At 35.7% G+C, this 13,159-nt stretch overlaps 2 protein-coding genes across 7 annotated transcripts in view; both read right to left on the bottom strand.

Moving 5' to 3' along the window:
- Positions 1–8,643, bottom strand: part of LOC112564862 (catenin alpha-1-like) — a 30,184-nt gene extending 21,541 nt beyond the window's left edge. For 4 of the 6 annotated variants that reach the window (XR_003099269.1, XM_025239943.1, XM_025239944.1 and 1 more), the window contains exon 1: positions 102–8,643. Coding sequence is in view for 5 of the 6 variants with exons in the window: in XM_025239943.1 (XP_025095728.1) it covers positions 102–182 (81 nt within the window). In the remaining variant the exon portion in view is untranslated. The remainder of the gene's footprint in view (positions 1–101) is intronic. The other 2 variants (XM_025239941.1, XM_025239942.1) reach the window with 1 other exon arrangement.
- Positions 8,644–9,113: 470 nt separating this feature from the next.
- LOC112564729 (serine/threonine-protein phosphatase 6 regulatory ankyrin repeat subunit A-like) overlaps positions 9,114–13,159 on the bottom strand; it is a 32,068-nt gene continuing 28,022 nt past the window's right edge. Inside the window, exons 27-28 of the mRNA XM_025239752.1 lie at positions 12,877–13,020; positions 9,114–11,931 (exon numbers count right to left, since the gene is read on the bottom strand). Of these exons, the coding sequence (XP_025095537.1) occupies positions 11,813–11,931; positions 12,877–13,020 (263 nt within the window). The 3' untranslated portion in view covers positions 9,114–11,812. The remainder of the gene's footprint in view (positions 11,932–12,876; positions 13,021–13,159) is intronic.

Raw genomic sequence — 13,159 nt, 5'->3', positions numbered from 1 at the left:
TCTAAATATATAGAGTTCGATCGCGAGTTACATCTTGGATTAACACACAAAGAAACAAAACGAATTGAAGCAGACGATAGAAAGTGACATAAAGTAGACACCTGAGAGGCAATCGGAGCGAGAACACGCTCAGTCGACTTGCTTTTTACTAGTCTTGATATAAGACCATGAGTAACATCCATTTTGCGAAACGAAAACAATGTCTGCCACCCAATGTCTGATTCTTGCTGTCGATCAATAGTTCAAATCTGCTGCCATCGCAGTCTCAAGCCACTCTGTGCGGATATTTGAAAATGTGACTAAATAAGAACTGCACTGATATAACGTCAGTCCCACAGACTAGCATAGAGAGAGTGTAAAAGTCTGTGCACATGGTACGTGGATTCAGCCTGGCTAAAGCTTGGGTTCTCTTTGAATTGAAAGCTGATCGCTATATACTGTTCAGTAGAGATGGGTTTCACCCTATCCCCGCTTTCCTGTTCCAAATCAATATCTTCATTTTTGTACTCACGTGTTGGGGCGAGAAACAACTTAAGGACTATTCAATGATTCGAATCGTGGAAGTACATTAATATATAATGGATGCGTGTGATTCTTTGAAAAACTATCACAATTCTCAGTACATAACATAAACTCTGTCAGGCAGGAACATTAACCTAACAAGCCGGTGAAAGACATAGACGGCAAGACCATAAGGACGTGTATTTCAACAAAGAGACCCCTGGATGGAGTACTTCGAAGCGATTCTGAACCGACCTCATCCACCATCTTTACGTGACATGCCACCAGCAAATGAACAACTCCACGTCAACGCCAGCTCCCCCCCCCCCCAAAAAAAAAAAAAAAAAAATCAAGGATATCAAAAGCATGAAAGCTGCAAAGCAGCAGGACAAGATGGCATACTCCCAGAAACACTAAAAGCAGACCCAGAAACAAAGTAACGATTTTACAGCCTCTATCTGCACGAGATCTAAGAACATGTACATGTCTTGTACAGGTCACCTGGTCAAATTACCAAAGAAAGGACACATCTCCCAGTTAATCAATTGGCTGGCGATCATGCTGCTAACCATTCCTAGCCCTGATCAAGGGTAATACTAGATAGATTAAATGAGGCATTAGACAAGAGACTGAGCCGGAACAAGCACGCGGTTTCGCCAGGATAGGTAATGCACTGACCACGTACATTTCCACCCTCAGTATCATCATTGAGCAGTCTATCGAATGGCAGTGCTTCCTTTAGATAACTTTTGTTGATTTTGAGAATACCTTTTATTAACAGTGTAGGCAGGAACTCATCTGGAAGTTGATGATCCACTGTGGTATTCCGCCTAAGCTCATAGACATTATCTAGGGGTTGTACGGTTGTGTGTCGCTGTGGTCAAATTAGTTTTCAGCGTGTGCCGTTGATGATTATACAATAATTAAAAGGGTTTTTAATGGTTATGTGAGTCATGACACAGAATTATACAACCGCTATACAGTGTAAATGTCATTTCACACAAACGCTTGTATTATAAATGAAAACACAAGACAGATACAAGATACAAACAGTATTTTATTACAATCTATTTTTACATAAGCATGTATATTAACTATAAATACAGTCATTGTCTATTCCATGTTTTGTGTGAATTTGTCATCAGATATATACATCTTGGCATGGCCTTGTAATATTTCAACATCTTGCAATGCATTTACATGTGATAGAATAATGCAAAGAAAAAAATAACAGCTCGTTTGTTAGTCTTGATCACAGAGTTCAGTTAGCCTGTAACACCATCCCTTAAGAGTATAAAACTGTCTCCACTCATAAATTCCATTTCCCATAGAGCCACTTTAATAGAAAGATATCCGCAATAAGAGTTTTTCACACACACACAAATCAACTGTTGAAAAAGCAAAGCTTAGACGATAATACAATTCCTGTGAAATATAATACTACGGCATAAGCAGGCTTCATATCTACTGTTAACCATAGTGAAAAATTAATTTCTTTCTTGCATTTTTATCACTTGCAAGGAATTGCATACAGACACTTTCCTCTGTGCAATATTTATATCAACCAATTAACTGGATCTGTGAAAGATTAATACTGTAGCATTAGTGTTTACTTTTTATTTTGGAGGCATCAATTTAAAAATAAACACTGAGACAGCATTGTTCCTATCAATTAATAATGATTATATACTAAGAATATTAAGTAATTATGTTTACAGATTTCATCTTTGTCATCACTATGTAGCCATTCATTAAAAAAAAAAAAACAAACAAACCAGAGCCATTTTTAAAAAATACATGCCTGTCAGGGAAGGAAGCTGGGGAAGGGGGAGAGAAAGAAAATCGCTATGCTTTAAGCCCCTCAAAATAACTGGTATTAATGTGACTTGTGTGGAGGTGATTTCAACATTTCACACACGCACAAACATGCCATGCTATGTCAATTCACTAATAAGATAACAGTTTAAAAAAATTAACCATTTTGAAAACTTGACAGGAAAAAAATATCCTGAAAAGAAACTTTGTGAAATGGTTAACTTTTCTGCTTCATTTTCAGAAATGCTCACTAAACAATGCTTACTGACCTCCAAAGATCTGTAGATAACCCCAAAACGAAATCTGTCACCACATATTTATAAAACAATGAAGTAACATGGTGCAGAACTGTATTATGAAAGAATGAGTACTTTGGTTTTACTGTACATGCACTTTTGTGCGACAAAAGAAAAATGGATGTTAAGCTTATGTATTATGTTGACAAATGATTAGCATAAATTTGACAAAGTAGTTCACACTTTTCATTGTATTCCCAACAAACATCTTCGTGCATGGTCTACACAAATGGTAATAATTTTTGTTTCCTAGAAACCAGTAAAGGTTGAATGCAATTTAGGATGCAAGCAAATGGATACTTCATCCCCTGTTTGATTTATTTCAGATATAGAGTAACTGGTTGTTAACAAATGTTTTCTAAACATATGAAAGAATAAATATCAGTAGGTTTCAGTAAATTCAAAAGCAAAGGGTGACTCTTTCAACTTTAAATTTCAAAAGAACTATCACACTTTTTAACAGTCACATCAGCAGCATAAATTTGCACTGTCAAATAGAAATACACACAATGGTATCAAGACACCTCAAATGAGGTGTAATATAGCATACATTAGTTCTCATTTTAGGATGATTAAGAAAAGAACAAATGTTGTTTCTGTGACAAAGGGGAAAAAGCTAACTGCTACCACATATCTGCACAAAGAGAAAAGGAAAAACAATCTTTATCAGAGGTCCCAAGTAACCCTGGTCCCAGAGTTATCCAGTTCAAAAGGTCTTTCAAAAAAAAAAGGACAAAATTACATGGTTTTGAAAATTTTTCAGTGTTAAAACTAAATAATCCAAAGTAGAATTCAACCCTTCAAAAAAAAAAAAAAAGCACTAAAACATAAACAATTCAGTTAATTTCCTTCACAAGTATCTATGCGGTTTATCTGATATAGTTTTTGTTAGTGTACTATTTAGTGGACTACTTTTATGGTAAGGAGCATAAGAAACAAAGGGAAAAAGTGGCTTCACTTATCAACAAGTGTATGAATCTGTAATATCAGGAGAACAAGCATTGTAACTGCAACATTTTTACACAGCAGCACACACAACTTCATAAACACTTAAATCACAGTAGTATTGTGTCAAAACAGTGAAAGCACATACTAAGACATTTCAGTTCACCTGTGACTGAAACAAGTTCTCAAGGCCATCTTTGTCTAATTAAAAACAATAGTAATAATAAAAAGGTGTATCCCAGCTGATGCAATACAAAGTGGCACAGTATAAAGTGTCATCTTCAATACAAAGTAATGCATACAAATAAATGATGTCTACTACCGAAGTATTATGTTTTAAAAAATGGCAGAATGTTTTAATACCTTCCAATAGGTGTTCTAGTATGCATAGTCATAAGCAAACCAGCATGCATGAGCATGAAGAACTTGTCTCCAAAAATACATTGAGGTGAAGCATCAGCATGCCCTGATTCATTGTTAGTATGGCACAGTCCTAAAAAACACTTTGAAATTTTGGAATTGCTTTTGAAAGGTTTAACACATACACAAAAAACGTAATGCATCTGATGTGTCAGTGACATTAGTTGTGACCATTGAGCTCAAGAAAAAAGTTGTTAATTTGCATTATATCCTAAGGCAAAAGATAATGTGCCATATCATCATCATCATCATCATCATCAAAACAAAACAAAACAAAAAAAACACAAAAAAACAAACAAACAAAAAATGTGCTCTACAGCACAACTCAGAGACAACAGTAGAGACTGGAATGATATGACAGGAGGCACAATATTTTTTTAGTCACTGTCAAGCAGCAATAAATTAAATAAAACCAGAGTAAGCAATAATCTGCATCTCATCTCAAAAAATTTTCCCCGAGGTCTTTGAAAATATGCTACTCCGTTACAATGTCATAAAAAGACATCAATATTTATTGCATAAGTTTATTTTTGCATTTGCATGCTTTTTTTAATATGTAAGAAATAATATAACACGAACTCTTTCCAGCCTTAATGTTTTCTTGTTTCATTATATCTTCAATTAACACATTTACTTTTGAGGTTATTCTTAAAAATAAACACCTGAAAATACTGAACGCTTCCTGCAATTAAGTTCCTCATGTAAAGTAGAAAAAGTACAAGCATTAGGAGAGAAAGATATACAAAGTAAATGAATTCTCACTAGACCAGACATCTGGTTTATTTTGCTCACAGAAATAAAAGCATTTAAATGAGATCAAGAGATGGTCCAAGCCAAAATTTTGAAACTTTTCATAAGGGGAAAAGAAATAATCACAAAATACTATTTCATCAAATTAATAAAGTATTATATCTCTTTATTAAACTCCTTTAGTCACCTAAAAAAGCAAGATGCAAAAGTACCAATACTTCATAAGCTTTCTTGCTAGTGAAAGACCTCCACACCTTTCATGCAGCTCATTGCAGCACATCTTCAAGCTAATGTTTTGTCTCTCTTACAACAATATCTTGATCTCTTGTGTAATGCTAAAATACAGTTAATGCTGTTTTATACAATTTAGTACTACAACACACAGTTTAATATAACCAACACAAACATCCATCTCCAAAACAACCTTCAGTAATGTGCAGTCATATATCATGGTTAAATTTAAGTTGATAAGGAAAGAGAAAAATTGACAAAGGGTTCCTTTAGATCATGAGAAAATTAAACCCAAAGTTATGAAATGTATTTTCACCACCATTTTCTGATGCTCATTAAACTGCAATCTAGACTTGTAGAATAGAAAAATAATTACGGCAGAAAGGGAATGTGAGCAGAGGTGACCAGCATTAAATCCATGGCAAGATGACAATTGCATTGCAAACATACCCCAACTTTGATAGAAAAGCTGAAAGATCACATGTTTATGCTGACTGTGGAAATCAGATTTGGTTCTTTATAATGTTGTCATTCCAAGGATAAAGAGCAAAGAATCACTAACATATTTGTACTAGGGTATTTACTGTGCAATTTAGACCACTACCATATCAAAGGGCATTGATAATGTGATGTGATACATGACTGGTCAGAGACAGTTAACACAGACTGAGGCTGCAGCATGAAGTTCATTGTATCCAAGAGATTAGGAATCATAACTTCAAAGACAAGCCACAGGTATAAGTTTTTATCTGTGATGGAATACCTATATCTTTACCAATGACAATCATATGTTACCAGAATAAACATTTGTAGCACAACTCAGACTCCTACCAAAAGCAATTCCAACAAAATGTATGAAACAACTTTTTAGCATCCAAAATTTTTAGAAAAAAATAATCTTACTGTAATCCCACTGTAACATATTCAAGAGACAATATTATGAGCTAGAATAATTGTGAGCATGTCAGTCAAATGCACAGATATTCCATATGCATAAAGGTTAGTTTGTTCATTCACAACCAGGAAATCCATGTTGGCCTTGAGACCACACAGTAGCACTCTTGTGAGAGAACTACAAACGTGACATTTGCACTTTGTGAGAGTGATGGTAAATTACTACAATCCCAAAGTGAAGCTTAGACAAATGCAGCAGTGGGGAAACCCTTTTGATGATATCCCCATAATTCTTCTTATGTAAGGCTTACTTTTAGCACCAAACGAGAGCGCGAGCACACACACACAAAATGTGTGCATTATGAATAACCTTTAAAATGCATTAGCTCAAATTCTAAACTATCTCATCATGTTTTGAATATGAGCTATCACAAACTCTCTAAAATAAAAAAGGAAAAAGAAAGAAAGCTGATCATAATTTACTTTGGTGACATTGTTTTCTTCCACCCTTTTTTCTAATAAAACAAATCCACCACTTAACTAAAGATAAATGCTTTTAAGAGGATATATGTATAAATGGGACAGTCAGAAGTGCACAGCTAGCTATCTTCAGCATGTTCAGGAAAATGCTGACTATAGCTGCAATCAGCTCAATGGGAGAAAGAAACTTCTCATGTCTGTGCACTTGCACATATGAATGTATGCATAGGCGATCACATGAAGCAAAGCAGCAGCACATGTGCAACAAAAGCCATTCGCTGGTGAATCTCCCACTTTACAGGACACTGCTTACAAAAAAGACAGTTCAAACAGCCAAATACATACAAGCACTTTAAAGTTTCTTAGACTCTAGGTCGTGACTAGGAATCACTGTGAGCAATTGCATTTGTTTTCTCAAGTGCACCTCTGAAAGTGAGACAGGCATAGAAGTGTGTGAGCACTGATGGTCTTCTAAAAAAATATTATTGATACTCAGCTGTTAGCATTGGTCATCTAGTTTACAAATGATACATTCATATAATGCAGCAAAATCATCGATTTTTCAAAGGACTCTTCTATCTGTGAATATATTATTCAAAACAGCAAGAAAAAATAAATGTCTGCAAATAATAAAAAAATAATTAACCCAAGAAGCAAACATGGTGAAATTTGGCTATGAAAACTATGGAATTTCACAAATAAAAATTGGCCAATATGATAATTTAAAAGCTTATGATCAATATTACAAGATATAAAAAGTACAAAGTATTATTTTCTTATGCATTCAATGCACATTTAAAAAAAATAGAAATCTATGAAAATTGCTGCTGATGTATAGTTTTGTATGGAATGAGAGCTTTGTGCTAATCTAAACTTACCACTTTATAGTAAGCTCAAGGGAAAAAAAAACATTACAAAACAGGGTGTTTCAAAGATGCACACTCACTATAATTTTGTGTTCAAACATATTTAAAGATCTTACAGACTGAAATAAAACTAGTATGCTGCAAAAAGAAGGGAAAAAAATAATTTGATTATGACTTGCTTTGACAATTCTTGTTGGATCCAGTTAGAGCTCTCACCATACTGAATAAAGCAATGATTAAAACAAACACAAACATAGGATAATGATAGACATAATTTTTACACATTTAAAAATTTCAAATTGTGAAATTATGATTAGAACTTAAAAAAAAAATTGCGATGTGCATTGAAAAAAATAGTATTAAAGAAGGAGAGCATCATAAATACAGAGGTAATGACTAGGTGGTTAGCAGTAAACTAGTTAACTCCTTTTAAATATCACACTAAAACAACCCATGTGTTTTGTTTTAATTTTCAATGCAGCTGCTGTACACAAATGTTTCAGAGGAAAAAAAATGTACACTGCTATAGAGCAACAGATAAAGAAGGCCAAGCTGGTAATAGAAATGAATATACACTTAGGGTCTGGGAGAAAATGATTGCAGGCATTTAGCTACGAGAAAAATGAGGCAATATCTGAGCCTCCAGTAAATATACTGCAGGGGAGAATATCTGCCTCTGTACGAAACGGTAACAAAGCCTGCTGACCCTGCACAGACCATGACACATAAACAATTTACCCTACACTTAAAAAAATAAAACTGCATTATTGTGTTACAATTTATTTATTAAGTAAAAATAGGATGTGAGATATGACAAGGTGTTCTCTTATGTTTGTAAAGCAATTATATGAATTATGATCTTCTAGCCTGTCAAGGCACCACTCACATGTGGCTATACTAAAAAAGATTTTTTTTGCAGATATTTGATTTCGTTCCTGATAAAATTTAGCATTTTAATATTGTATCAGTATTTAACCCAGGAGATTCTGTCATCATCTATTGTGCATATACAGTAACTTTGAGCACTTTATGATCCTTGTAACAAATATTTAAGAAAAATAGTTTTATTTCCTTTTGAGTATTCTTTTGTTAAATAATAAACTGTTCATAAAATGTTTTGATTTGGACTTAAGTGATGTCAAAAATGCCTGGACACTTCCTCTCACAGGGCAAAGGGGAGAAGATTGAAGAATCCTGCTAAGAGAAAGATGTAGTCTTCTATTTACATTGTTTAACTTGCACGAAGGTGACTTTAAGTAAGGCAGTTTAAGTATGATGCTTGACTAGCATAGCAATCTTGAGAAGTAATGCCTAATATGTCTAATCCCAGACTAAGTGCTATTTCTGTATAGACAAGAACAAAGTGAGATTTAGTGTTTAATTTAATCAAGTATACTATGGTTTACCCCGTGTGCGGACGTTTTGCCGACGGACGTTTCGGAGCCGGACGTTTTGTCGACCGGACGTTTCGCCGCTGGACGTTTCGGAGTCGGACGTTTTGCCGACCGGCGTTTCGCCGCCGGACGTTCGCCGCATTATGTCAGAGAGAGAGCGCTTACTTACTCCAAAGATGAAAGTAACTAGATTACACAATAATTCTTTGACTTCACAGACAGTTCACTTTGATTGTCACAGATTATGCGCAACAGCTTTGAGAAAAACATTGATACAATGGCGAGAGAAATGTGTGAGCTAACGGTTCACATGAGGAGACTGATACATTGATACAATGGCGAGAGAAATTGTGAGCTAAGGGGCGTCCCACACTTGACTTCGGCAAAGGTCCGCGTGAAATTGGCGGCGAAACGCCGGTCGGTGTCTCCGAAACAGCGGCGAAAAAAAAAAAAAGGTTACATGATGAAAGAAGGTCACAAAGTTGTTTCCTGAGGCACATTTATAGACATTCTGCAATCAGGCACCATCATACATCTATGTACAATCCCATCAATATTTACTGATTCCACAAAATGTAAACAGTTATACATTAAGGCCCAAAGGTTGACACTGACCTGCATGGATTTGCATTTGTGCAACTGACTGACCAATTATTCAGAGGGCTAAAACAAGCTTTCAGAATTAAAGAAGACATATAAAGACACTCACACACAAATCAACAGAGTTATTTCATATTAAGGAGACTGAGGTTTTCTTTCTTTAAAGGCAGACAGAGGGATAAAAAAGCAGGCAGAATTCTTTGACAAAACCCTTTGAATGAATGCAGTCTGAATATTAGATTGCTGTGACCTTGTTTCTCCTAATGCATTTGCAAACGTAAATTGAACAATGTAGACTAAGCCCTCGCCGATGTTTATGCACAGTGCATTTTCTTCACACTGCATCTTATGCCTATACTGATGTAACCCAACTACTTCAGCAAAGGTAGCAAGTAAGATGAAAAAACATTTAACTCTCATATTCTATATTCTCACAAAGATCATAAACCAAACGTGCATCACCAGAAACATCACTTTTCAAAAAATAAAACAGCTCCTTTCATTGGAATTCCTCTGATAGGATTTCTGGACTAAAAAGATGCTCAACTTCAACAACTTCAAGGGGTATAAACAAAGAAAAGAAAGTAGAAGAAGTGGGGTAGTGGTGAGGTGGGGTGTGGGGGTGGAAATGAACAAATTTAAAAGAATCTAATTTTGTGTGTGTGTGTGAGAGAGAGAGAGACTGAGTGGGGTGAAGAGAAAAAGTTGCAATGCAGAGACATTTAGACATCTATTCCAAAATTAAAAATTGTCAGTAGTCTCTCAGCATAGTAACATTAAATTACAAATCAAAGCACTGCATTAAAAAGTTCAGCTGTTTAGAGCATACACACAATAAGCAGGTCAGGACATAATGATATTGGCAATGACATGACAGTGACTACAACAAAGAAGAAGGCAATAACAACACATTTCAAATACTGATGAACATAAACTTTGGTTGTTTCAAGCATTTGGTGAAGCAGTTTCAAGGAATGAAAACAAAAACAACAAAAAACAAAACCAAAAATGAAACAAACCATGTTTTAACCAGTCAAACACTGCAGTTCTCTCTTTCACCATTCCCTCACCTACTTTCTTCCTGAACTCTTTTAGCCTGGTCAGGTGCGTGTAACAATAAAGTTGCATGCCCTTCAATTAATTACAACCATTCAGATTCAGAAAGCACCAAACTTTGATAATTTATATCTGAAGGAATACTGCCAGACTTAAAATGTAACTTTTTCTCCAACCCTCCCTGCAACCATTCACACATGCAAAATTTCCTAAATCTACAAAAAGACGAACAAAAAACACCATGTTTTAAGGAAGACCTGGAAAATAAGAATAAAAAAGACGAGATGTTTTGCCTACCTTTCTGAAAATCTTACAATCAACAAACTTTGGACACAAAACTTTACATAAACCACACCTATCACACATCTCATCCACCCATCTATCCCCTTCCTACAATATATATATTATCTCTCTCAAATAATTTTAATCTTTAAAACACATTATACCCCCTACCCATAAGTCAAAAGAAAATATGAGCAAATGTTAAAACCAACTTTTAAAAATATGAGCGAAAAGTTTGAAATATGCTAACGACTTATTCAAATTCTGGTGAAATATCCCTACATGGAAGAGAAAATGGCTTGCTTTCAAGCATCCATCACGGATACACAGCCAATGCATGCTGTTCAGCTTGGAAATACGACTACTTTTTTTGTGCAACTACCCTGTGCACAAAAAAGCTCCGTAAGATGAAAAATGAAGCAAAGCAATGAATTTCCTATTTAACATGCAATACAAAAAATGTGCATATGTGCACTGAGAGTGAAATGTTTAGTTCTAAACAAGTTTCCAATAATATAGCCTCAACAGATTGATGCTTAAAACACTTTTATAGTTAAAATTCCTGCCGTGATCACTGCCATGATGACATGAAAAAGAATATGCCAGACCTTCCTCTACCCCCATCACAAAAAACTTCTGTATTAACACTGTTAAAAGTTTATAAAAAAAAAAAAAGCACAAAATATACTTATGTCCAATTTCTGATAACAAAGAAGAGAGATACAGTTCTAAGTATACCCTTCTTTACTGAGAAATATATGTATAAATATGCATTTAAACATACACAAAATTCCTGCATTGTCCTACACCCTTGCCCCAACCTTTCTCAAAGCCAACTATACGAAATTTACATACCATACACACATAAAATCCAAATGATTACTACCTTGACACACACTTTTTTTTTCAAGCATCCTATGCTATCCACTGCTGTACAACTACAAATATGTCATTTCTTAAAGGCAATCACAGCAATTAACAAACACCTCAGTAGCATTCTGCCAGCTACAGATGCAGCCAGGTAAAAATGGGCCTTACTTTAAAAAGGGACCTGACACAACAGTAAAAGTCAGACATACTGGTTCGTGAACTTGCCTCTGTAAGGCAAGACAGAACTATGAAGCGGCACATGAAGAGGTGGATATCCCTGATTTAGCCTGGAGAAAAACAAAAGGATGCATAACTGTGCATGTGTCTGGTCTGTGTCCAAGCACCCATGGTCCTTAAGATGATGTGCTGTGCTAAGTCCGGATGGCACAGCATCTGTGAAGTGCACATATTTTCAGTAAAACTCTGAATCAGAGCTCTGATAGGAACCTGAGTGATCCTTTGTGTCATGAACACTGCCAGCTGGACTACAGAGATTTACTGGCTCTGATCCATCAAGAGTCCGAGTAGCACCTGCAAGTCAATTGGATAAATGATGGCATCAACATCTGTGCAGACATTACACATGCATATGTATAAATTATGTGCATGTATGTGAGAGGGTTGCAATCAAATGGCCTGTCTACATATGCAGAAACTTCCTTAAATCTAAATCAAGAACTGGTTTCAATAAACTGAGAAAACACATCAAACAGGTACAAGGGAATGGCACATACATAATGCAAAGTTTAGAGTGAAATGATGTGACTAGAATATATGGATAATCAATTTCTAGAGAAGACTATGATGCTGTGTTGTTCTGGCATGCTTTATGTACATGCTTCTCTTGTTTGTTGTTTATTCCTTGCTACTCCTTGAGGAGCATAGGGCCGCAACACCACCTCACCAGCGGACCCAGTTTTGGGCAGCCCCCCTCACTTGGGCCCATGTGGTTTCGACATCCTTTGCCTCGCTCTCTTCAAAGTCTGCTCTGGTCTTCCAACTCATCTCTTCCCCTGAGGGTTCCAGTCAAGTGCATGCCTGGCAATACTGTCAGCTGGTTTGCGTAGGGTGTGTCCTATCCTGCTTCTCTTATCCGGTATATATGGTTGTTGATATAGCTATATATACTATATCTGTATACATTTGTACGCTGCAATGTGTTCACATATAATATGTTAATATATATATATACCATGTCTATGTACATCTATAAGCTGCAGTGTGTTGGTCTCAAATATAGGCCTGTTATGTCTGTGTACATTAGTACACTGCAATGTTTTGGTTGGTGTATGTACCTAAAGTGCCATGAGCTTTTCGGAAACAGATCATTCTGTGAATGGTTTAATAGCATTATTACCAATATTACTTTAATGCAAGATTAAAGATCTGCACCCTACTAGAATCAACAATATGAACAAGGCAATCTTGCTCACTGCAAATATGCATATATTTTTATCTCTTTCCACACTCACTTACCAAAGCCAGCAGTATGAGCCTCCAGCTTGTGGCAGCGAACAAGGGTGTGATTTGGTGTAGCTGGGAAAGGCATGTGAGCCAAGATAATAGCTAAACAGTCTGCTACCCTAGGTGTTGGAGCACATGACAATGCAGGTGTGTGACCTGTGACATATTAAAGATAAACATTTGGAAAACATGAAGCCCAATGCCATATACATCTAAATAAGTGAGTGGCTCATAAACATACCCCCTGTACTGAGAAAACAAAAATATGAGGAAAAAGAGCTTTTGCAGATACAAA

This window comes from Pomacea canaliculata, linkage group LG5 (genome assembly GCF_003073045.1).
Source record: "Pomacea canaliculata isolate SZHN2017 linkage group LG5, ASM307304v1, whole genome shotgun sequence".
Lineage (NCBI taxonomy): Eukaryota > Metazoa > Mollusca > Gastropoda > Architaenioglossa > Ampullariidae > Pomacea > Pomacea canaliculata.
This window is presented reverse-complemented; position numbering and strand designations above follow the sequence as displayed.